Source organism: Phodopus roborovskii, unplaced genomic scaffold (assembly GCF_943737965.1).
Source record: "Phodopus roborovskii unplaced genomic scaffold, PHOROB, whole genome shotgun sequence".
NCBI lineage: Eukaryota > Metazoa > Chordata > Mammalia > Rodentia > Cricetidae > Phodopus > Phodopus roborovskii.
In genome coordinates this window covers 6,680,762-6,706,267 of record NW_026126558.1, presented here as the reverse complement: position 1 = coordinate 6,706,267, position 25,506 = coordinate 6,680,762, and the positions used below count along the sequence as shown (strand labels likewise).

The 25,506-nt window shown below is 44.2% G+C and overlaps 1 protein-coding gene across 4 annotated transcripts in view; it reads left to right on the top strand.

The window, feature by feature from the left end:
• The first annotated feature begins 705 nt into the window (after positions 1-705).
• Zc3h18 (zinc finger CCCH-type containing 18) overlaps positions 706-25,506 on the top strand; it is a 40,030-nt gene continuing 15,229 nt past the window's right edge. For 2 of the 4 annotated variants that reach the window (XM_051201690.1, XM_051201686.1), the window contains exons 1-8: positions 706-855; positions 6,879-7,483; positions 9,223-9,307; positions 10,257-10,328; positions 20,230-20,378; positions 20,814-20,906; positions 21,573-21,730; positions 24,224-24,341. In XM_051201690.1, coding sequence (XP_051057647.1) covers positions 6,893-7,483; positions 9,223-9,307; positions 10,257-10,328; positions 20,230-20,378; positions 20,814-20,906; positions 21,573-21,730; positions 24,224-24,341 — 1,266 coding nt within the window. In that variant the 5' untranslated portion in view covers positions 706-855; positions 6,879-6,892. Of the gene's footprint in view, positions 856-1,728; positions 1,795-6,878; positions 7,484-9,222; positions 9,308-10,256; positions 10,329-20,229; positions 20,379-20,813; positions 20,907-21,572; positions 21,731-24,223; positions 24,342-25,506 lie in introns of all 4 variants that reach the window. The other 2 variants (XM_051201687.1, XM_051201688.1) reach the window with 2 other exon arrangements.

Below are 25,506 nucleotides of genomic sequence, written 5' to 3'. Positions count from 1 at the left end.
CATATTTAATGAAATCAAGAATAATTTAGCGCCAAACTGGGCGTTGGTGGCGGCGCACACCTTTAATCCCAGCACTCAGGAGGTAGAAGCAGGCGGATCTCTGTGAGTTGGGAGGCCAGCCTGGTCTATAGAGCGAGTTCCAGGACAAAAAGGAGGAAGAAGATGAAGGAAGAAGAAAGAAGAATATTTAGCGTCTCTCTAAATTCTACAAATATCTCCAAATATTCCTTTGGGGGTGGGGGAACAAGTACGAGGTCCTCGACCATACTTGCTAGGCGCTGTCTCTACTTCAGAGCTACACTCCAGTCTCCAAAACACTTTTGGTCAAGCATTGACATTTAATAAGAAACGAAATTCTCTACTGACAAAGACGTATCCCAAGTTTTTAGGCACTGGAGTGTCCACACGGGCAGATCAAGAGTCTCAAAGGGATTTCCCTACCCGGGTCACGATCGGCCCGCTGTCAGCCTCTCGCCATCCCGGGAAACTACCACCAGAGATCCACAGACTCTGCGCACGCGCCGCTAAATGGCTCGCTAGAGGGCCGGCCGACCTCGGTGGACGTGCGCAGTAGCGGAGACTTGTGAGCGCGCGCCACAGAGGAGGGGCCCCAAAGGCCGGAAGGAAGGGTGAGGAGGGCGGGGCCAGCGAGGGAAGCCCGCCGGCCCGCACTACGGTCGTCGCGGCCTGATGACGTCGCACAATGGCCGGCCCCCGCGGGTAGTGGAGCCCGTTTGTTCCGCCCGCGTCGTGCCTGAAGCCAGAGCCAGCGAGAAGCGGAAAGGTCGAGGAACGTCCTGTCCACGCTGCTCCCATCCCAGCGGAGCCGTGGCCGCCTCCCGTCCTCACGCTGAGGTAAGCGGGGCCGGCGGGAGGTAAGGAGGAGGCCGCCCCAGCGGCGGCGGGAGCGAGGCCCGGGAGCCCGGCGCCGCCTCCCGAGCTCGGGCGCGCCCCCGGCTGTGCGCAGCCGCGGGTCGAAGCGCGGCCCGGGACAGCGGGCAAGCGCGAGCCCGCTGCGGCCTGGGACGTCCTGGCGCCTTAGCGCGCCGAGGTCTGCCATGGTGAAGTTGGTTTTCCTGAAGCTGTCATTTCTCTTCCGGGCCACTCGGCATGGCACATGTTCGCCGCCTACAAAGGGGAGAGAAGCACGCAGGTTGGCTCGGGAGGAGGCTCACTTGGACTGTCGACGGGCTCTACGGGGAACTTTGAGCTCTCTGGAGCCTCCTGTAACATGCTCTCACAACTTCAAGTGTGCACAGGTTGGACGTACCTACTGTGCCCCGAGAGGCCCCGATTTCTTAGGAAGTATAACCTCCTTCACCTCTTGGTCTGTGAGCTCAGAGATACCTAATCTTTGGAGTCAAGTAGCCAAAGAGTTGTAGTGCTGGGAAGAAATTAAACGTAGTCTCTCTACTGCTAGAAATTTAGTTTCACCCTTATACATTGACAGCTGAGTTTACCAGGCACACTAGTAGATTTAAATGAGCTCTGTTTAGCACTAACTTAAAAGAGTAGGTAATTCTTCAGACCCATTTGGGGATAATGAAAGAGGGCATTTGCTTTATCTTCACATTACTATACCAAGGCAGCGGTTGAGATTCTCAGCCCCTAGGCTAATTCCCATTTCCCGGTCCCAGAGAGGAAAATGTGTTTGATCTGAGCACTTATGAAGCCCAGCCAATTCTGGAACCAGTCCAATATGTCCCAAAGCCTGAAATTTCTCTCCAGTTGTAGGTGGGGAATGCTAAAACATTTTAAGAGAACTTTGTGGATTTACTTCAGAACACTCAACAGGTAAGCTCTTGCCTTGCTCATCTTTAAAGAGATACCTTGTCATCTATAGACCATCTCAAGGTGACTACTCCTTATCAAAGAGTTTTAGGTTGAGCTTAAGTCACTTTGGAGTGGTGTTTATCAGCAATCCTAGCTTTCTTCTGTATACATTGAACCTATGAATGAGGATTTTAAACAGGCATAATAGGACTTAGACATCAACATAGGCTCTGCTCTGCTAAAAGTTTCCCGCCGCTGGGCATGGTATACCACATCTTTAATCCCAGCCTTTTGAAAAGGGGGGAGGGGGTCTCTGAATTGGGGGCTGGTGGAGTATACATAGTGAGTTCCAGAACAGGCAGGACTATATAGTGAGACTTTGTCTCAAGAGAGAAAGTACTTTCCCAGAAGTTGTACTTGTTATTGATCCATCTTTACTGAAGCCCACTTGGAACACCTGTCTCAGTAGTAAACATGTAAATTAATTGGTTTCATTTAATAGCTACACATCCCTGTGTTTGACCAAGAGTTGTTTTATCTGAGTTGGCAGTTCACCCAGGCCAGAGTCTTAAGTAGTTTGTAGCAGTTCCTCAAAGTAACCCAACTGTGAGGAGAATGTGACATTACTATTCTGCCATTAGTAGTGTGGTTGGAGTCAGTTTGGCCTCCCAGAGCTGCAGCTGAGACAAGAGCAGAGGACACTGCTCTAGTTAAGGTGTTTTACAAAGTAGACAACTTTTTTTTTGCTTATTTCTAGTATGCAACAGGTAGTTCTTTGCTAAATGAGATTTTTGTCAATTATTTAACAAGCATTTTTTCAGGTATGTCAAATGCACCAGGGGAAAGAAACAGTGAAAGACTTGTTTTATTCCATCCCCTGAACAGGTTCAACACTATAGATTAGAGGACTTAAAGATTAGTGCTAAACCTTGTGAGAGTCCCACATTAATTACTAGGTGATTGGCTAAGGCAGTTTGGTCAAAGATTGTAAACATGGAAGTGTATTAAGCTAGACTAAAGGACCCTCAATTTATTGTTTACACTTAATAGGGCATGTATTTCCATTCATCCAGTATAGGGTAACACACAAAATTTGTCTCAAAACAGAACACTGGCACATAGACAGTGATCCTTCCTAGAGCAGGGTTGGAGATCAAGCCATCTCCTGATTCCCAATGTGATTCCTGCTCTAAAGGTATGATTTAGAGTGCTTTTAAAAGAACACACAGATTTGTAGTTTTCCCTGAAAGATGTTAATCTGAATGTGGCCTCCAGTAAGTAGTACAATCCTAGGAGGTCCCGTGGGAAGGAAGACAGTGCAGTGCCTTTTCTCAGAAAACCTTTCAGGGCCTCTGCAAGGTAACTCTGCACCGTGGTAGCCCTGGCATGCCTCCTGTGGATGGGCATAATGGCCACTGTAGTCTCAGAAGTGTCCCAGCCAAGATAGTACAGTGTGTGGTGTATAGGCTATTGAGTGCCAGCCCTTTGAGAGCCTATGCCCTTTCTCACTCTGTAGGATTGGGAAAAGTATATGTTTTCCATTACTATGACCAACTAATACAGAGGAAAGATTTAAGTTGATGTAGTGGCACACACCTTTAATCGCAACAATCAGGGGAGACAGGCAGGCAAGATCTCTGAGTTTGAGGACAAGCTGGTCTACATAGGGAGTTCTAGACAGCCAGGGATACATAGAGAAATCCTATCTCAAAAAGAAAGAAGAAAGGGGTAGGAAGAAAAGGTATATTTTGGCTCTCAGTTTGATATATTGTAAAGTCTAGATCATCATGTTCAGTTAGTAAAGTAGTGACCAGTGATAGAACAAAACCACTTAACCTCATTGAATGCAGGAGAGCAAAGAAGACTGGCCTCCTACTAGGCCTTACCTGTTAAAAATTCCTGCACCAAGATTCATGTATCTTTTAGTAGTGTGTTCCTAGGGACCAAGATGGTTTTTGTTTTGTTTTTTGAGACAGGGTTTCTCTGTGTAGCTTTGTAGAGCAGGCTGGCCTCGACTCACAAAGATCCACCTGCTTCTGCCTCCTGAGTACTGGGATTAAAGGCATGAGCCACCACTGTCTGGCTGGACTAAGATGTTAACACTAAGGCTTTTGGAAATTTAAGATTCCACCAGTCATGGTGACACATGCCTTTAATCCCCGCACTTGGAAGACAGAGATCCCAATTTATAACAGGAGTGAGGGGGAGACCTCCTTAAACCCTTCAGATAAACTATTGGAGTTGGTTTGGTAGGTGCAGTTAGATAAACAGAATAGTGTATAATGCAAGAAACAAGATTCCTGGCATGTAGTGAAATTTGGGGGTTTTGTCAGAAAGGAAGAGAGATTTTTGTATGCCTGGGCTTATTTATGCCTATCATTGGTTACTTAGAACAGCCCGTGATCCCAAGAGTCATCTCCCACCCGATCCACTGCCCTCCCCCCACATACCATGATGCCACAGGTGTTTTCAGGCCCATTCACCCCACTACTTTATGGCATGTGCCAAAAGCTGCCTTCACAAATCAGAAGTTGACTTACTTCTTGCAATTAAAGTAACTAAATTCACCTAGTTGGGCATGTGCATAGCACATCAGCCCTTCAGATTTCTCAAGTAGTCAGCCTGCAGTGTCTAGCACATTGATATTTGGAGGGAGGAAAAAAGAAAGACAACCCACAGGTTTGTAGAGGCCATAGTTTATTTGTGGTCTGTACCAAAAAGAGTTTATAGTAGCAACTTCAATGGCTGGGGGATAGAACTAATTCCATCTGTGGTCTGGGAACACAAGTTCAGAATGTCTGAATGACAGTACATAGCAGTAGTCAGATAAAAGGCAGCCTTCTCTCCTTCACTAGCCTGTTCAGATATTTAGTTAGGCACCCTGTCTCTACTTATTACCATGGGATTTCAAGATTTTTGAGAATGTAAAAAACAACTCAGTAAGACCTAATTTTGACTGAAACCAAAGGCAAACCAACTTGTAGCAGAGCCCCAGAAAAGAGCTGTGGCTCAAGTTAGAATTGTCTTGTGAACCATATACAAGATAGTGTGTTACAAGGACAGTAAGTAGCATCTTAGAGCTTGGGCTTTGTTTTCTGCAGCATTGATTGTATGACTTCCAAATTAGACAGGACATTTGGTTTTGCATAACAGTTGATTTAAAAGATAACTTTGTTTACAAGGTTGCCTTTAGCTATAAATTCTAGAATAGGAATTTGTCAGGTTTCAAGTAGGGCATATGAGACTTGGTTACCAGTTCAGCATGACTGACTTATATGGGTACCAGGTGCTACCCCCTAGGCAGCTAGAGAGATAAAAAGTTCCTGGGCCTCTTAAAAATATACAATGTAATAAAAACAGAAAAACTAGGGATCAGATGTTACACACTAAAGAATTTATGTGTTCTTTAGTGTTGTTATATTGGGAGTGTTATTTTTGGCATTAGCTTGATTAAAACCCTACCTACCACACACACTAGAGCTTTGCACCAACTTTCTATTAGGCAGTGGAAAAGCACAAAGCCCCCACCTGGCTGTTGTCCTACATGATATTTACCCTGTGCACTGCAGAACCCTCACAGAACTCCGTAGAGATTAGAGGCTGTGCACATAACTTCTGAACTTGTTCTTACTGCTTTTTGCTTTCACTCTTTTTAACCCAGATGGGTTTAAGTTCACTAGTAGTCCAGACCTCAAACTTTCAATAGTCCTCTGTCCCATCTCACAAATCCTAGGATTCCAAACTGGCATGTGTTTACTATTTTGAGACAGGGTTTCTCTGTAGCTTTGGAGGCTGTCTTGGAACTTGCTCAGTTGACCAGGCTGACCTAGAACTCTCAGAGATCCGCCTGCCTCTGCCTCCAGGGTGCTGGGGTTAAAGGCATGTGCCATCACCGCCTGGCAGGCTACAAGTTTTTAAAAGTATAAATTTGGTATCTGAGCTGAAGCTTGGTGATAGGGTACTTACATGGCATGTGTAAGGTCCAGAATTCAATCTTTAACACTGTGCTCCCCCAACATAATTTGAAACATACATTTTTAATAGATAATATAAAGTTATATAAATATATAAAGAACATAAATGTATGAGGCTTGGTACCTCTAAACACATAGTGATTCTGAAATGAATAAATTTTACATTTTGCTAGGTACCAAACAGCCTGTGTTTTTTCCCATCCTCAGAATATAGACTCAAACCCTTTTTCCTTCATATTGTAAGTTGGTATCTGTTATTGATGTGATAGAAATACTGGCTACTGAGTGCTATATGTGACACATCTACAGGTGTTCTCTAACCCCAGCTTAGGTGGCCAGATTTTAAACCAAATGCAGCAGTGGGATTTTTTTTTGTTTTTTGTTTTTTTGTTTTTTAATTGAGTTAAGGTTTCGCTATATTGTAGGATAGCCTCTAGCTCCCAAATGCTGTGATTATAGGCATGTACCACTACACACAGCAGAGCAAAGTGCTTTTTTTGAGTTGTGGAGGTGGAAAAACCAGAAAACATTTTCTTTGATTAAATCTGGATTTGTAGAAATAGAAGTGAGTGTTCTAAAAAGAAAAAGGTCTTTTATATAAGTATTTGACTTAAATGTCTAAAAATATTGTTACAGTCCATTTGTACAACAGATACCTGGATAGCTTTGGTTGTTTAAGCTCTGGTGTCACTGAGCACAGAGCAGTGCCTTTGAAGAACATGCTGGAAGCTGAATCTTAAGAGTACCGGGGAGGGATTGAAGAGGTGACAAGAAACTGTGCTTGAGGCAGAGTAAGAGAAAAAGGCTCAGTTGAAAACCACTGCTGGCCTAGGGTTCTACATCATTCCACTAGGGAAACAGAAGTCAGTTCCCGTGAATCCCAATAGCTGTCCTTTGCAATCCATGGCTTATTGTTCACTTCTTCACCTGTGCTAGCTGCAGGCAAGAGGAAGGACTGAGTGTAGGCCATCCATACCCAGTGGAGTTATGCTCTGGCATTCCACAGGGAGTTGTGTAGGTTTTGGGGGGCTGTATGGAGCAAGGGCAGAATGGATCTTTCCTCCTCCATGGGGCAGAGGACATGTGGACTAGGAGGATAGGCCTGGGCTGAGTCTGTGCTGTTTTTTGCAGATCTGTGGGTCCTGATGGATGTGGCTGAGAGCCCTGAACTGGATCCTCGTTCTCCAGAGGATGAAGAGCAGCCGGCGCTCTCAGATGATGACATTCTGAGGGAAAGTGGATCTGAACAAGATTTGGATGGAGCTGGGGAAAGGGCTTCTGATTTGGAGGATGAGGAAAATGCAACTAGGGTACAAAGCCAGGAGGAGACTCGCTCTGATGAGGAAGACCGCGTCAGTGAGCCCAAGTCCCAGGATCAGGACTCAGAGGCTCATGAGCTGAGCAGGGGTCCAGCAGGATCTCTGTGTGAAGAGGGGGATGATGTTGAAGAAGACCAGACAAGTGACCTCAGGGATGAAGCCTCCTCAGTAACCCGGGAACTGGATGAGCACGAGCTAGACTATGATGAGGAGGTACCTGAGGAACCAGCTCCTCCTGCCCAAGAGGAAGAAGCTGAGAAAGCCGGAGCAGAGGATGAAGAGGAGAAGGGGGAAGGTGCTCCCAGAGAGGAAGAAAAGCCTGATGTTCAAAGTGTGGGAGAAAATGAACCCACAGAGGCTGCCAAGGAGAAGAAGAAAGAGGATGATGATGGAGAGATTGATGATGGGGAGATAGATGTGAGTATGGTGGAACAGGCAAAAAACCCTGGCTTCAGGCACACCTGATCCAGAAGATGCAGGCTCAGCAGGGTTTTCAGGCATCCTTGTTCCTACAGAGATGGTTGGTAGTGGGCTGGGCCAGGCATCCAGGAAAATGAAAGCTTTTTTTGAGGCAGGAAAGGAAATGCTCACAGTGGAGGATGGGAGGTAGGCTTGTACAGAAAACCTCAGACTGGAAAGCTTCTCTCGGTAACTGTAGAGTTTTCTGTGGACCCCAGAAGATGTCTCCTCTAAATATGACCTTCATATGGGATCATGAGTGTGTGGGGGAGGTCTGGTTTTCTTTACATATGATTCTGTTGTAACCTTGAATCGGGAGGTTTTTGGGGACACAGCCCAAAATTCAGAGAAGTTGAGTCAAAGAAGGTGAGGGAGGGGCAGAACAGATGAGCCATCTGGGGAGTCCCTAATTCCCAGACTGTACCAGGCTCACAATAACATGCTGAAGTTATAGCAGGGCAGATAGGCAAGTGGTCACTGTGAATGATAGTTGGGTCCAAGAGAACCCAGTGACTCCAGGCCAGCAGCTATTTTCCCTGAAAACTGCTCTCCTGGACTCCGTCTCGTCTCCCACTCCATTATATTGTTTGCATGTTGGCTCATAGACCTTCACTGTGAGTCTTGCTTAGTACATGCATTGTTCTTATCATAGTCTCAGATAATTGATGCTCCTCTCAGGAGCAGTCTCCCAGGCCAAAGGCCTACTTATTTCTCAGACAGTGCCCCTACATAAGTGTTCAGGATGCATGCATTTAGACTGTGAGCCTGGTGCATCTGACACTTGCTTATTGGTATGTGTTGGCAAGGATGTTCCTGGCAGATAACCTTTAGTGAACAATGAGTTCTGCAGAGCCGGTGTGGCACAGCATTCCCCTGCCACCGTAGGAAAGCAAGGGCATCCTTACTGATCCCTCTGACATGTAAAGTGCTTTTGTGTCTCAGAGACACCCTGGTTAATTTCACCTGCAGAATAACAGGAACAGCCCATAGGTGTTTGATTTGGGGTTGCTCCCTCAATTCTTTGTTCATGGCTTTGTTCTGCATTTGTGTTATGGGGTCAGCAGGCCAAAGCAGGAAGCGTGTTTGCTCACTCTTTCCCTCCTGCCAGAACTGTAGTTATGGGACAGTAACTACAAGGAGTCTTAGCTACAAGGCTGGTGGGACAGGTGTTGAGCACACAGGAAGCTGGGGAGAACTCAGAGCAGTGATCAGGTCTTGGCTGCCTGTGAGAACCCTGGGAATACCACTTGGATTCTGTTCTCTATAAAATTTCTAGGTCACTCTAAAGTGACGGTGAGGTGTAGAATGAGCCACAAGGTGGTGTTGCCCATCAGTGTCACCTAACTTTCTTCATGAAAGGCATGTAGTGTTCAGTTGCAAAGGGCATGGAGTACTAGGTTTATGCACTGTTAGTGTACAAAGTATTGTAAACCAAAGTGTGCCCATTGCCTGTTCACAATTGATAAAAACAGACCAAAGCTCTGCCCTGAAGTGTGGTGGAGTCCACCATTTCCACAGTACTCTTCTGAAATTATAGTTGATCAGGAGACCAACTGTTGTGTAGCTGAGCATTTAAGATTGGGAAACTGGAGGTGAGCTGGTAAGGACACACCCAGTTCTTTGCTTCTGACCTAGTGAAGAAGTGTAATGGAGAAGGGTGGTTTGGCTCACCTCCAGATGACTGTCCTCTGTTCCAGGATGATGACTTGGAGGAAGGCGAAGTGAAGGACCCCAGTGACCGGAAGGTGAGGCCTCGCCCCACCTGCCGATTCTTCATGAAAGGTAATTGTTTACCTCCAGATTTTTTGCAGCCATCTGTGTAGCCTCTGCTTTCTTGGGGCCATGGTGGTGATTCATCCTCATCTGGGCAGACTGTTCATGTCAGAGAGGCTTCATGGGACTAGACTGCAAGAGTTGGTGGTAGTGATGATGGTATTGGTGGTAAACAATAGACACTTTTGGTCCTGTCCTCACTTTTAAAACTGCCTTAGAGGAGAGCCACCTGGTATTTTTTACCCTACAGGTTTCAGGCCCACTGTTTACAATAGACCCAAGGCTGCAACAGACAGTGGCAGTTTCTTAGTGGTCCTTTTATAAGGCCAGGTGTTCCAACATTAGCATTCCCCACCTCTCTAAGAAAGAACTGCTTTTTACAAGAGGACTCAGAAGCAAGTACTTTTGGGGGGGGTGGTATTGAAAAGGCAAGGGAGAGCCTCTGAGGGACATTCCTACAAAGGACTACTGCAGTTAAGTAGCTTCAGCAGCAGGGGCATTTGACTCTTGTCTACTGATCTGAGCTGACCACATTACAAGTAATGTGATGCTCTGGCTTTGTAAAGCCTAGGAGGGATTTAGAAATGAAGGCCAGACTGTGGTTGCGCATGCCTTTGTCCCAGCACTCTGGAGATAGGGACAGACAGATCTCTATGAGTTCAAGACCAGCCTGGTCATAGAGGGAGGTCCTGGACAGCCAGGGTGGTTACACAGAGAAACCCTGTCTCAGACGGACCCCCCCCCCCAAAAAAAAAAAAGAAAAGAAATAGAATTAAGAGTCTCCAGTTTGCAAGACTTGCTTGGTTGGATGTGCCGCAGTGCTTTGAGCGTATTTTTTGTTGAGCAGTTTCCTTGAACAGATAGGAAGGTGTTTCTCTTGCGTGTGGATGACTTTGCTCGATGGCCAGCCTGTGTGTGCAGTCTAAGTTCACAAGAGCTTCCTGTACTTCTTTTCCAGATGTTGTGACACCATTATCCACTCTTCTTCCACCAATACCAAATTCCATACCACTCAGAGGCCAGGTTAAAGGTACAAAATATCCTGTGTTCACTCTCTGTTGTGCCTTAAAGTCCCCTGCGCCAGAGGCCAGACTTCTTTCTCCTGGATTCAGAGCACAGCTGGGACGCCAACAGGGAGGAGGCTTGAGGGGCAGAGCTGCTGTGGCCCTTTCCTCCTTAGTGTCATTAGAGCTGGGAGGGGGGAGATGCAGATTTTAACGTCATGGCACTGCACTTAAAGAACAGGAACTTCCACAGGTGGGCAGTGGACTCCTGTCTTATTCATAGAGAAGGCTGTGTCCAAGAGTGGTCCACAGACAGCCCCGTCCCTAAGGCCAAGAGATGTCTCGGTGATGGAACATTCGTGAAAGTCCCTCTTAGGCTCACTTCTCTGGGATTATGCTCTTGGGATGCCAACTGAAAATAGTTGGCTGATCTAAATTGCACAGTTGATTGTTTATATTGGGGGTGGGGTGCAAGACAGTGTGCAGGTGACCTTCACTTGACATTGACCCAAGCACCCTAAGAATGAAAGGCTGTGACACTACATCTTCTTCAAAACTTTTTATATTTAAAGTGTTAGTATTTCAAGAAATACAAATGTAAGCAGGAGACCCTTTTGATGTGTAGATTATGGCAACAGAAATCTGTGTATAATATGCATCTGTATTTAGTTCTCATTAGTACTGCTCTCAGACTATGCCTTTACAGCTCAGAAGCTTGCCTGCTACTTGGGACAGGCTGGCAGCATCAGCATGGAGTCTGTGGAGCAAGAGCCAGAGGCTCACACCCTGACCTAGTTCTTGGAATTTACCAAGTACAGAACAGATGAAATGTATTGGAAGGGAATGCAAACCAGCTCTTTGGGAGACATCTGCATATACTGAGATAGGACTGTTGCCTTAATGGTTACACTGAGTGGGCACCCTGTGGTTACACTGAGCTGTGTTTGGGTTTTCGTGAGTGAGGCATGCTATAGGGAGTTTTCTGCCGTCAAATGGGAAGCAACTTAGGCGAGTGTCTTACAGTTTCTGTTGCTTTGATAAAATATGACCAAAAGCAACCTGAGGAGGGCTGGGTGGTATTTCAGCCTACAGTTCTACATCATAGTTGAAGGAAGTAATGGTAGGAACCTGGAGATAGTTAACATTTCCAGAGTGTTTTAATCAGTGCTTCCCTTTCATCCTGTTTATGTTATGCAGAAGGAAAGAAAATGATGGAACTTGCTCTGGGATGTCTTTGTCATCATTATAAGAAATATATCTGGATTTTTTTGTTTGTTTGCCTACAAATTATAAGCTTGGTGTTCAGTTGAAATCAGTTGATTTATCAACTGACAGAGCTAAAGAGACAGTTTGTTAAGAGAAGGTACGGTTCTTGGAGGACTCAGGTTCAGTCCCCAGCACCCACGTCAGACAGTTGACAACTGCCTATTATAAATCCAGATTTAGGAGGATCTGATGCCCTCTTTTGGACTCTGCAGGTATTGCACTCACATGTTGGCATGCACATAAATACGCATCAGCAACACCCACCATTACCCCACAAAATCTTTAGCTGGACATGGTGATGTACCTCTTTAATCCCAGCACTTGGAAGGCCTAAGCAGGCAGATCGGTTGAATGCCAGGCCATCCAGGGCTACAGGTACTGACTCAAGAAAGAAAAGACCCTATCAGTAATGAAATAAGTTACTTTAGAAATAAAATATAAAGCTTACAGTATTATCAAGGATGCGGACGTACTAGAACCCTTGCACGCTGCTGGTAGCAAAGTAAAAGACAGTTTGGCAGTTCTTCAAAAGGTAAATAGAATGGCTGTATAGCTCCACTAGTGTTTAAGTTGCTGTGATGAGATACCATAACCAAGGCAGCTTATAGAAAAAAAAGTCTGTTGGGGCTTATAGTTTGAAAGGGTGAGTCCATGAACTTAATGGCAGAGAGAATGGTGGCAGACAGGCATAGCTCTGGAACAGTAATGCAGTCGGAGGTTTCTGTTCCTTCTGGTTCTGCAGCCCTTTAGTCCTAAATAAACACGTAGAGGCTTATATTAATTATAAAATGTTTAGCCTATGGCTCAGGCTTCTTTTTCACTAGCTCTCTTAATTATTAACCAATTTCTATTAAACTGTGTATTGTCACAAGGCTGTGGCTTACCCATAATGCTCAGGCATGTTACTCCTTTGTGGGCTATATGGCATCTCCCTTGAGACTTCTCTGTGTTCCCCTTCCCGGCCTTCTAGTTTGGTATCCCTGCCTGTACGTCTGCCTGGCTTCATCCTGCTTGTCCATTGGCCAAAACAGCTTTATTCATCACCCAAAAAGAGAAGCATATTCACAGCATACAGAAGGATATCCCCCACATCACAGTAACTAAGAGTTTACATCTTGATCTGCAAGTAGAAGGCAGAAAGAGAGGCATTAACCAAGAATGTTATAGGCTTTTGAAATATGCAATGCTGCCCCCAGTGAGATACCACCTAATCTTTCCTGAGCAGTTCCAACAACTGGAGACCAAGAAATTCAAATATATGAGCCTGTGGGGGTCATTCTTATTCAAACCACCTCCTTCCCATCCAGTCTCTGGCCCCATTTGGTTTGTGACCATAGCATAATGTAAAATGCATTTACTTCCATTTTAAAAGTCCCAGTAGTCTTTCATAGTCTCAACATAGCCTAAAAGCAGCAGTTCTCAACCTGTGGGTTGTGACCCCTGGGATCAAGTGACCCTTTCTTGGGGTTTGCCTAATACCATTCCTAACAGTAACAAAATTACACTTAAGAAGTAGTATTGCGGTTTAATAAGGATCAGGATAAACAGATAGGCCGAATAGATGTTTATTCAGGGAGAAATAACTTACAACCAAGACAGATGAACACCAGCAGGTTCCACAGGATGCTCTCTTCTCTGTGTCCTGCCAGCAAGAGAGCATTCCCTGGCTCCTCCTCAGACCTAGTTCCACCGGTCACCCCCTAGTTCCACCCCCAATGGGCGTGGTCAGTGCCACAGAAGGAGACACAGTGAATATCCCACTACAAAGTAGCAATGAAAATAATATTATGGTTGGGGACCACCACAAGGTGAGGAACTGTATTAAAGTGTTACATTAGGAAGGTTGAAAACCACTATATCTGATGTCAAAGAGCTTAGTTGGCTGTATACTTCCAGATTTGCTGATTGTATCAGCTCTCCTTGGCAGATGTCCTAAGGCTTTGGTACTTCTAGCATCCTGGGGTCTCCCAACACAATCCAGGCTTCACTTTCATAGCTTTATTTAATGGCCTCTCCCAACCTCCATGCAGAGGCTCACCTACCACATGACTGGCTTCAGCCACTCTTCCCTGACTGCAAAGGAAGATTCCACCACCCTTTAACTGTATTCTTCATGAGTCTGAAAGCCAGAACCCATGCTGAAAAGTTTGGCTACCAGCTTGGGATAGAACCTGGTCCCTTCCTTGAGTTACATTTGCATAAACTTTGATTTATTGCTCTTTTCACAAGTTGTGAGATCTCTGAGGGCACACACCCTTTATTCCCATTTCTCCTTATCTCTCAGCTCTTACGTTAAATTTCCTGGTATTTTTTTCTCCTCAAACTACATTTTGTATTTCTTTGAAGGGGGTGGGAGGAGTGGTGGAATTTAAGACAGGGTTTCTCTGTGTATCTTGGCTGTCCTGGAACTGACTCTTAGATCAGGCTGGCCTCAGACTCAGAGATCTGCCTTCCTCTGCCTCGTGAGTGCTGGGATTAAAAGGTGTGAGCTGCCACCACCACCCAGTTTTTTTTTTTTTTTTTTTTTTGTCTATTTGTGGGGTTTTGTTTTCTTTTCTGAGATAGAGTTTCTCTGTGTAACTGTGGCTGTCCTGGAACTCACTCTGTAAACCAAACCAGCCTTGAACTCAAGAGATCTACTGCCTCTGTCTCTAGAGTGTTGGGATTAAAGGCATGTGCCATCATGGCCCACATTTTGTATTTCTTTTTCCAGGTGCTCTTTTTCGTTTGAAACCTGCATAAAAGTGATCACAAATAATCAAGCCACAGAGTCAGTATTGGGCTGTCTTAGTATTTTCTCTGTCACCAAAATATTCTAAAACTCTTCAATTTAGTCTCAAGCAGATTCTTAGTACAAAAAGCAGCTACATTCTTTACCAAAATATCACATAAATGGTGTCTAGACCAGTTGCTAGTATTATTCCCATATGAAATTTCTTGAGCTGGGCCTCTATAATCCACATTGATCTCAGCACTACTAACAGTCTTCCAAGCTTCTAATAGGCTGTCCCATTAAGCCCCTCTTACAATATTCAAAATCCCGTAGTTCAAGGTGCCAAAATCTTGCACATTTTTCAAAAACAAACAAACAAAAACCAGCATAGTCAGGCCTATTGTAGCAATAACCCCATTTCTGGTACCATCTTCTGTCTTAGTTACTTTGAATTGCTGTGGTGAGATACCATGACCAAGGCAACTTGTAGGAAAAAAGAGTCTGTTGAACTCTGAACATCATGGTGTAGAGAGTAGGCAGGCGTGGTACTAGAGCAGTAGCTGAAAATTTATATCTCTGTAAGTAGGAGAGCTAGCTGAGCGTGGTATGGGCTTTGAAATCTAAGTTTGCTTCTTCCTCCAAGGACACACCTCCTAATTACCCCCAAATAGTTCCTCCAAGTAGAAACCAAGCATTCAAATATATGAACCTATGGGGGGGGGGGGTCATTGTTTTTCACACCACCACAGCAAGCCCTCCTCTGTGTTTGTCCAAGAGAAATGAAAATGTGACACTCAAAAACTTGTGGGAAGGTAATCTTGTTTTCCAGGGTTGATTCATCTGGGAGCAGAGCTGCACATTACATGGTGATTTAGGAGAGGCCACATTGGGGGATGAAACTCTTAAGCCTTGACAAGCCTGCAAGTTAAGCACAAGACCACTGAGTTAAACCCCTTAAGGAGATCCTCTGTGGTGTGCCATTTTATTATCATTTCTAGCAGTATCTGATGGTGTCTGGGTCATCGGGCTCTCTAAGGTTTGGTGATATGCATCCTTTTCTGTGCTTATTGTAGCCATTTGTATATCTTAGCTATGTTTGCTTTTGAATCCCTGTGTTCTTCATATTTATGAAGTATCATATCAAAGAGTTTCCTGTAGTCTTTGGGAGTCCCAGAGACCATTCAGGGACTCTGAGATTAGGGCAGTTTTCATAGTGACATACAGCTAGTGGTAAGTAAGGCACTCCTTCCAGCATGCATAAGCAAAGGCCAGCCTTGCCTGTGTCAGTAAGAAATAACTTATATTTTGACAAATTTTTTTGTTTATTTTGTTTTTGAGACAGTCTCACCGTGTAGATCAGGCTGACCTTAAACTCACAGATCTCTTCCTGCTTCTGTCACACCCCCCACACACATCCTTCTAGGTGCTGGGTTAAAGATGTGTACCATCATGCCTGCCTTGGACAGATTTGGTTTGGGTTTGGGCAGGGTTTTATTGTCGTTTCTGGTTTTTCGAGACAGGGTTTCTTTGTGTATCCTTGGCTATTCTGGAACTAGCTCTGTAGACTAAGCTGGCCTTGAACTCAGAGATTCTCCTCCCTGCCTGCCCCCATCCCCACCCTGTGCTGTGATTAAAGGCCATCACCACCCAGCAGGACTGACTGCTTAATAATTCCCTTTGGTATTCCCCCCTGCACTAATGCTAGATGACCAGAAAATCTTGACTGCTGTGTATTTTTGAGGGACCTATGATAGTTTTAGTTTTTCAAGACAGCATTTCTCTGTGTATTTCTGTCTGTCCTGGAACTAACTCTGTAGACCAGGCTGGCCTTGAGCTCACAGAGATCCACCTGCCTCCACCTGGTATGTGTCACCATCGCCTGGCTTAAAGAAAAAAATTTAAACCAGTGAAGTACTTTGCCTTTTATTCACAGGCTGTATTTATTCCCTGTTTGCAGCTGCTTAAACTAGCTGAAAAGGAAACCAAGACATAGAGGGCCACTTTGTCAAAAGTGTGCTCTAGACTAAAACAAGTGTTTTGTTTAGAAAGTGGGCATTGTAAAATTTTCTTTGCTGTTGTGACAGGTGTCTTGCCTGTGGTGCTGATCATGAAGCTGATGATAACCAATCCAACCAACAAATCACAAGCTTAAAGTCTTCTCACTTCTGAACCTAACAAACTCATGAATTTGCTCATACACACAGCCACAGTCTCTTGGTGGTGCCTGCACATGTTAGCAGAGCTGAATCTTGGCCATTGGACTTGGGGACTATGGCCAGCAGGTGATGGGGCAGCCACCTTCTGCTGTCTGTTCAGCTTTCTTGAGTTCTAAGAGATCTGCCATGATCTTGTATCAATATTGTGGATGCAGTTTTAGATCTGTTGCTATTAATCACACAAGTTCATTTGTTTTTTTCTTAAGATGTTTAGGGATGGTAGTGGCAAAGATCATCCCAGAGTGTATAATATATTCACAAAAAATGGGGGTATACCTTTGGTGACTCATTACCAACCACCCCTAAGTTGGTAACTACTTCTGACAGAAGGTTCTGGAGGTATAGGGTAGGGGAGATAGGGTAGTATCTAGCCCAGGTTAGCTTTTAATGTGCCACTCTCGAGTGATAAAATCAAGGTCTGCACTGTTATACCCCACTCCACTGTATGTTCTTCAGAGAGCATACTCTTTATTTACATATACTCACACTTTTGTTTTACTATAAAGTATTTTTCATGTTAAATAGTATCTATACAAGTGTAGAAATTAATAAAAGAATTGCTGAGATATGAACCATCTAGCTAAGAAAAAGAACATTTCTTTCCTTTGGAAACCCATGTGCAGATAGCCCTCTGAAACCGAGAAATAGCTAGGTGTGGATAGCATACACCTTTTATCTCAGCACTGAAAAAGAAAGAAAGAAATTAAGAGTTTGAGGCCAGCCTTGTCTACACAGAGTAAGTTCCAGGCCAGTCAAAGCAACATAGTGAAAACTTGTCTCAAAACAAACAAAAAAAAAAATCCAGAAGTTACACTGTCCCACACAGCCTCTGAGTCTCCACACTCAGAAGCAAATGACCAAACTATTCTAAAATACCATTATTTTTCCTTCCATTTCATGTTTTCTAATTAAGAAATTAAGTTTGGCTGGGCTGTGGTGGCCAAACCTTTAATCCCAGCACTCACGAGGCAGAGACAGGCAGATCTCTGAGTTTGAAGCCAGCCTGGTCTATAGAGCTAGTTCCAGGACAGCTAGGGCTGTTATATAGAAAAACCTTGTCTCGAAAAGAAAGAAAGAAAGAAAGAAAGAAAGAAAGAAAGAAAGAAAGAAAGAAAGAAAGAAAGAAAGAAAAGAAAGAAAGGAATTAAGATCAGAACAGTCAATAGGAGTGGACTATGGGGACCAAACTCAGGTCCGTCAGGATGGGTGGACAGGGCACTTAACCTGCAGAGCCATCTCACTGGCATGTATTTTTTTACTTTTCTGTGTGTGTGTGTGTGTGTTAGAAATATTTACTGACAGTAGAGCAAGTAAAAGATAGGGCTAGGAATGTATCTCAACAATGATCTATTTCCCTAGTATGTATGTACAAGGCCCTAAGTTCGATGAACCAGGTGAGGGCAGCGTACCTTGACAGTTTCTTGATAGTTCAGCAATAATAGTATATGTGCCTCACTCCCATGGAAGGGTTTTACCTGTATAAATGGGATTCCAGCGCTCCTTGATCATTTGTCCATTGTTTACAGGTTATCTGCTCTGGCCATGTGGTGGGGTGACTCTTGGAACCATGTTCCTTATTACTTAGATGGTCAAGGGTTAAGAACATTCTCATCAGGGACCTAACTTAGCTCCCTGAGAGCTGGATTCTGTCATCCTAATATTTTATCAGAGATGACATTCTGCACCGCCTTCCTTACCTTTCCTCTAATGTCTCCCTCCCATGTATGTTTTCTTCTTTCCGCCCAAAGATTTGACTGAGATTTGGCAGTGGGGGTTGGGTTTTGGATTTGCATTTGTTTTGTTTGACATTTTAAAACAAATAATAAATACCTATTTATCTATTAAATGGAAATACATTTTAGGTATAAATCATATACTTAATACTTTTTTGTATTTTCTGACTTTTCTATAATGAGGTTTTGTTCCTTTTTTAAGGTTTATTTATTATGTATATACTGTTCTGCCTGCATATGTGCCTGCATGCCAGAAGAGGGCGCCAGATCTCATTACAAATGTTTTTGAGTCGTCATGTGGTTTGTTGGGAATTTAACTCAGGACCTCTGGAAGAGCAGCCAGTGTTCATAATAGCTGGGCCATCTCTCCAGTTCCCCTTTTGTTACATTTTAGTTACATAAACAAGGTTGAGGAGTGCATGATGTGGAGAGTTGATTGTGAAGAAGTGGGTGGTGTGAAGAAGATGCCTGGCTGCAATAGTCATTCCCTGAAGCTCCAGAGCTCAAAGTTCCAGATCCCAGTACAGTGAAGCTTCCAACATCATTTAACTTACATGTGAATCATTAAATACTTTCAGGAATGAAAAAAAAATACCATTTTTGTGTTTGCAGGTAAACAATTTTGAATGTATTTTGTGCTTTATGTCAGCATGCTCTTAGTGTTGCGTTGGTTTTAACTCAGGCTTCAGTAGTCATGGTATTTATAGATGAAACTTGCCTTTTTTTTTTTTTCTTGGTATTAAGTGATTATTTGTACTTAATTGCATAAAAGATTTGTTAGCAAAAATGTTCAACTGAAATGTTTCAGATTGAATATAGTCTTTAATTAAGAGTATGTGTGTTAAGCTAGGAAGTGTATTTAAATCTTAGATGCTTCTAGTGGTGTATACATAGGACTGTATGTGTAAATGCTCAATTGTATTTTGGTTGATTTCATATAATAAGTAGCTTAATTTATCACACATACTTTGTTTTAAATGATTTATTTATTTTTATTTTATGTGCATTAGCATTCTGTAATGTGTCTGTGTGAAGGTGTCAGATCCTCTGGAACTGGAGTTATAGACAGTTGTAATCTGCCATGTAGGTGTTGGGAATTGAACCCAGGTCCTTTGGAAGAACAGCCAGTGCTCTTAACCACTGAGTCATCTCTCTAGGCCCCCTTTAGCACACATTTTTTAAGGACCAGAAATATTCCTGAAGTGGTTTGGAGAGGGCCACCCTTGGATAGAATCAACAGAGATCTGGTAATATTTGTGCCTTCCATTTATTGCTACCTCAACATGAGTAAAAGTAAATGTTCAGGCACCCACTAAAGCTCCCTGGAGGCTCTAGTGTTGCCTCTGCCCTTTGCTCTACAGATGCCGGCTTCTTTGCTTTAATATGTGCTCAGAAGGTTGATATGCCCAGTTGTGCCATGGTATTCATGGGAGATTGGATCCAGAATGTCCTTGGATGCCATATCTGAGGGTGTCCAAGTCCCTATTTACAAGATGGTATAACACATAACCTCCTGTAATTTAAGCCCTCTCTAGGTGATTTATAATCCTTGATATGGTGTAAATAAGTCTTTTTTATACTGTATTGTTTAAGGAGTGGAGACATAAAAATGTCTCTACATGTTCAGTGCAACACAAAGAATATTTTTGATCTGTGGGTGGTGAATCCATGAATATAGAATCTTCAAAGTGACTGTGAATAGGCCCTGGGAGCCCAGGGACTCTAATCAAGTGAATGGTATTTCATAGAAGTACCTGACTGACCCATTGGCCCAGACCTGCCCTACTCACCTATGTAGGACTGTGGGATACTTGTGTATGTAGAGGGAGAGGTAGGCTGGGCTGTTACTGGTCACAGGCTCTCCAGACAGAGGCCCAGTGACCTGTGGGAACAAGAATAGGTTGGTGGGTGCTTCCTAAGTTGTCAGTAAGCATCCAGCTGCTGCGCTCCAACAGTTTGGCTCTTGACATCTTTTCTCACTGGACTTTTGTTTCCCTAGGGAACTGCACCTGGGGAATGAACTGTAGGTTTATACACCCTGGAGTGAATGACAAGGGAAACTACTCCCTCATCACCAAAACTGAACCTTTTCCACCCAACGGTGCCCCGCCTCTTGGACCTCACCCATTGATGCCTGCCAACCCTTGGGTGCGTGAACTCTTTAGTTGCTACCAGATGGGATACCTGAGTTCTGTCTGAATCTTGGGCTGAAGACAAATGTGTACCGAAGAGTCAAGGAGCGCCTGTTCAGGCTTCTTGTGCTTGTGTAGGAGTAGTGTTGGATGTTCCAGGGCATGTGGGTGATTGGGCAGGAAAGCTAGTTGTGTGTAGCAGGCTGACTTGTCTTTTAAATGTTTTGCCATATATATATATATATTTTTTTTTTTTTTTTTTTGCATTTTTACATTCCAATCCCAGTTCCCCCTCCCCCCTCCCCCCACTCCTCCCCTCCCATCTGCTCCAATGAGAGGGTAAGGCCTTTCTAGGAAGTCTACTAAGTCTGTCCCATCATCTAGTTGTGTTTGCCCTATATCTTAATCGGTTTTTAAGTACTTCAATATTTCTCTTCTCGTTTTTTAATAGGGTGCTCCAGTAGTTGATGAAATTTTGCCTCCACCCCCTCCAGAACCCCCAACAGAGAGTGCTTGGGAACGAGGACTCAGGCATGCAAAGGAGGTAAGAGTTCAGTGCACTCTGGAAGGAAAAGTATAGTGGTAGCCTCTCTAGTAGGCCTGGCAGAACTGGCATAGCTTTGATCCAGAGAGTGTGTGGAAACTCAGTGAAGCCATAGAAGCTATGAGAACATTTCTGGGCTTCCTTTAATAGAGAAGGAAAAAAATAATATTTAGCCATCTATGCATGGCAGGCCCAGTCACAGGCAAATCTCAGTAGACCAGAGACCCTCCCTGGACACAGCCCAAAAGGCAAATGTCTCTGCTCCCCTGAGACCTAGTATCTGCTCTTACTGGCTATCTCAAGCCTCCCTTTGCTGCCCACTATGGCTCCCAATACCCACCTTGCACAGATGTCTGCTGACACCCAGCCTTGTTTTATTGGTGCCCAGGTTGTTCTCTCTTCAGGGAGACTGAAATAAAAGCCTTGCTTACATGCCTTCTGGGGCCCTCTGCTAGTCCTGTATGTTCATTTGTGCAAGTAAGTCACAGCAGACCTTTGTAGACCAGTCTCCTCTAAGGCCTGTAGGAGAAGACTGAAGTCGTGTGTTTGCCCACACCCTTTGGGACTGGTGTTATGCTTTGTTACAGGTCTCAGGTTCCCTGTGCTCCTCCCAGTGGTTTTGGAGGTCTTCATTTCACACTGATGTCTATCTTCTTTTGGGGCTAGGTTTTAAAAAAAGCAACCATTCGGAAAGAGCAGGAGCCTGACTTTGAAGAAAAAAGGTTCACAGTAACCATTGGTGAAGATGACCGGGAGTTTGACAAGGAAAACGAAGTTTTTCGAGATTGGAATTCTAGAGTTCCAAGAGATGTTAGAGACACAACGTAAGGAATTCTCTGCTTGCCCTGAACCATTCATGCACTGTCAGTAGTACCCATACACAGGTCCCTAGGGCACTATCTCTACCACTCTGGCTTCTGTGGAGGAGATGCTTAAGGCTGCCTCTGGGGTGCATGCACTCCCAAAGTTCCTACAGGCTCAGTCTTTGCCTTTATCTCTTCATCTCTTCCTTGGTTACTTTGGGAATAAGTTTGTTTGTTTGTTTGTTTGTTTGAAGTTTGTTTGTGTGTGTGTATCCATGGAGGCCAAAAGAGGGCATTCATTGTATTTAGAGCTGGAGTTGCATGTTGTTAAGTGCTGGCCAGCATGAGAACTGAGAACCAAACTCATGTCCTCTGGGAAAACGGCAAGCAAGTGCTCTTAAACCACTGAGCTACCTCTTCAGTCCTCTCCTCAGACATTTAATGCTGGTTTTTTAAAAAATCTCAACAGAACTGGGAGTGGTAGTGCACACCGTTAATCCCAGCACTAGGGAGGCAGAGGCAGATGGATCTCTTGAATTTGAGGTCAGCCTGGTCTTCAGAGAGAGTTCCAGGACAGCTAGAGCCACACAGAGAAACTCTGTCTTACAAAAGGAACAAAAAATCCTCAATTGAGGAGTTATGTGGTGCTGAGGACTAATGTCTGATCCAGGAGTACTGAAGGGGCTACTCTAATTCTTCATGGAGGACTCCTAGCCTTATTGGGAAGGTGATGAACCACATTTCTGTCTGCTAAGGGTACAAGGTGGGGCCTTAGGACATGAAGATGAGTTATAATTTATGCTGTGATCCAGTTGAATCACTGTCTTAGTCTTGTGGGAACACTTCTCTACAGTCCTTATCTGCAATGTCTGGCTACTTGGTGGTAAAATGTATGGAAAGAAGGAATAAGTAGTTGTGCACCAGCACCATTGCCTAGCCACAGCTGCCTATGATTACCTCCCAACATGCACACACATGTATACACACACACACTCTGGGCTACCTTGGAACTCTTTTCTTCATTGGATAGGGCAGGTGCTGGTTCCGTGCGTTCCCTGATGGGAATCTGCTAGGAGGGTAAAGAGCTAAATTTTGGTGTATGGCATAGCTTTGTAATTTGTGGTTTGCATCACCAAGTTCAGAAATACTGAATGAGAATTCTAAAAGTAAGTAGCTTATAAATGGTGACTTTAGTTAGTGTTACATTTATTCTACCTTTAGTTAGTTAATTGCATACCTTCCCTAATTTGTAAACTTTCTCACCAGTATAGTGGCAGGATTTTGAAGTAAGAGTAGTCAGGTATCCACATTGTTCAGTGGAACATTGAGAGATGCCACCTTATGTGTATCCCCAGGCCTGCTTTCCTCCTGCACTAAATGAAGTACATATAATTGTGGAGCTCTTTCAGGTGTGTCTTCTCTGTTGTGGAGTTTCCTTGGCTGGGTTTATGTCTCTTTCTCATGTGAACCACGCAGTCATCTTTATCTACCTAGCTCATAAATATACTCATTGGTTTTTACTTGGGATATGCTTGTATCCCATTACAGGATGAATCAGCATAGTGATGAGTACCCTGTCATGCTTCTCACTTAGTTGCCTCTTTGTGACTTTCTGGAATAAGATCTGCATTTCTGGTTGAGTATGTATCATTCCCAAGCACCTTCTTTCTGCTGTTGTTAATGGGTTCTATGCATACTGCCTCCTCATTAGCTGGTGAGCTGTATGTGAGGACATAGGTTTCCATGTTAGGCTTTCGTCCTTGTGTCTTATGTAGGTGAGTGGGTAGACAGTTGTGTGAATTGGCTCTGTCGTGACCTGTTTAGGTGTAGTGTCACAGGATGGCAAATGGAGACAGTTTCGCTGTGTTCTCACCTCTCGGTTCCTCTTGCCAATCTTGCCATCAGTGCCTGCACATACTGGCTGTTGGTCATGGGTCCCACAGTATCCTTATGCTCAGGATATTGCTCTCTAGCTTTGCTTTTAAAGATGCTGCTGTTGTTGTGGTGTGTGTGTGCGCGTGTGTGCGTGTGCGCGCGTGCGTGCGTGCATGCGCGCTAGAGTGCCATGTGGGGGGGGTCAGAGGACAGCTTTATGGAATTAATGTTTATGGTTTTGTTGGTCCAAACTCAAATCATCAGGCTTGTGCAGCAAGTGTTTCACCATTTGAGCCAATCTGACCACCCTTAAAGTTCTTTTAAGAATATGTTTTTATCTCATTGAGAAAATACAAATTCATATTCCTGTTTTGTTGATTGTTTTCTCTAGAAATGGATGCAAGAGGTTTGTCTTTGTTTTCACCTATGGATAATCCCAGGGCTTTTTTTCTCCAGATTGACTGATATGTACAGTGATAGTGGATATCCTAATGCTGACAGCCTTGTGTTCTTAGCTGTAGATATCACTTGATCATGGTGTCATCATGTAGGGTTAGATTCTGTTAGCTTGTGTTTTATGTAGAATTTTTGCTCTTGCATTCTTAAATGATACCATTTTCTTTTTGGCTCTTTTTTCAGACTTGAGCCTTATGCAGATCCTTATTATGACTATGATATAGAGCGCTTTTGGCGTGGTGGACAGTATGAAAATTTTAGGGTGCAGTATACAGAAGCAGAACCGTATCACAACTATCGTGTAAGTATGATCCACATGTTAAAACTCCTCTTCCCCAAGATGGGGTCTAACTATGTACCTTAAGCTAGCCTCAAATTCATAATTCTCCTGCCTTAGCCATACAAACAGTGGGGTGTGTTTCCTCACCTGGCAGCAGTCAACCCTTCCTGTGGTGTATTTCCTGTGAGCTTATTCAATTAACAAAATGTATTGAACCACAGTCCTGAATTTGAGCCCACGATAGTCATATGGAGAGCCACTGGCTAAGCTTGTGATAGTCTAATGTCTAGTGGCCTTTTTTAGAATTATTGTTTTTGCCATGGTTGTCTAAGATTTGCTTGTAAGGTTTGAACGTCAGTTTTCAGGCGAATGTGTCACCCTTATGAGTTTGTTGCTCTTAGAAATCTCCTGAGTATTGTAGCACCATTCTTGTCCATCTAGCCTGTTGGTTAAGGATGTGCCCTGACCTTGCCATATTGGTCTGGTGAAGACTCCCTAGAACCTAGTGTGTATAAAGATCTGTGTGTTCCAGATTGCCCTTTGCTACTTCACTGTCAGCCTGCATGGAAAGTCTGCTCTAGGAAAGGCTTATTAAGAGCCCTTGAGCAGTTATGTGCTGTGGTTCATACATCAGCCCTGAGCTGTCACAGTACCAAAAGGTGGCGGCTGCCCCAGGAGCCCATAGGTGTGCAGACTACCCCACAGCCCAGAACCCTAACCCTACAGCTTCCTCCTGAATGTAGGATACAGGGTACAGATACTTGTTCTCTGTTGTGTCTAGTGACACGGGTAGTAGAAATGGCACAGGAGTTTGCATGGTGTCTCCTGAGGTTTCCAAAGGCCCAGAGCCTGTCAGCTATGCTGGGATTGAACTTCTTAGGTTTTAATGTTGACTACTGAAGCAGGAAAACAAATCAGCAGTGGGGTATTGCATTAGGAGGTGCACACTTCCTTTGAGGCATTGTTCATGAAGCACCATGTTGTGGGACCTGTCCACATGAACAGCCATTAAAACATCCGTCCTAAGAATGAGCTGGTCGCCTATGGGAGGGCCTGTGGTAGAGTTCATACCAGGCTGGTGTTGGCAAAGTTCTGGATTTATTTGGTTGGGGTAACCTCACTCTTAAGTTGAATGCATTCCTGTTTTTAAGATGTATTTTCTAGTGTGTATGTGTTGATTATATCT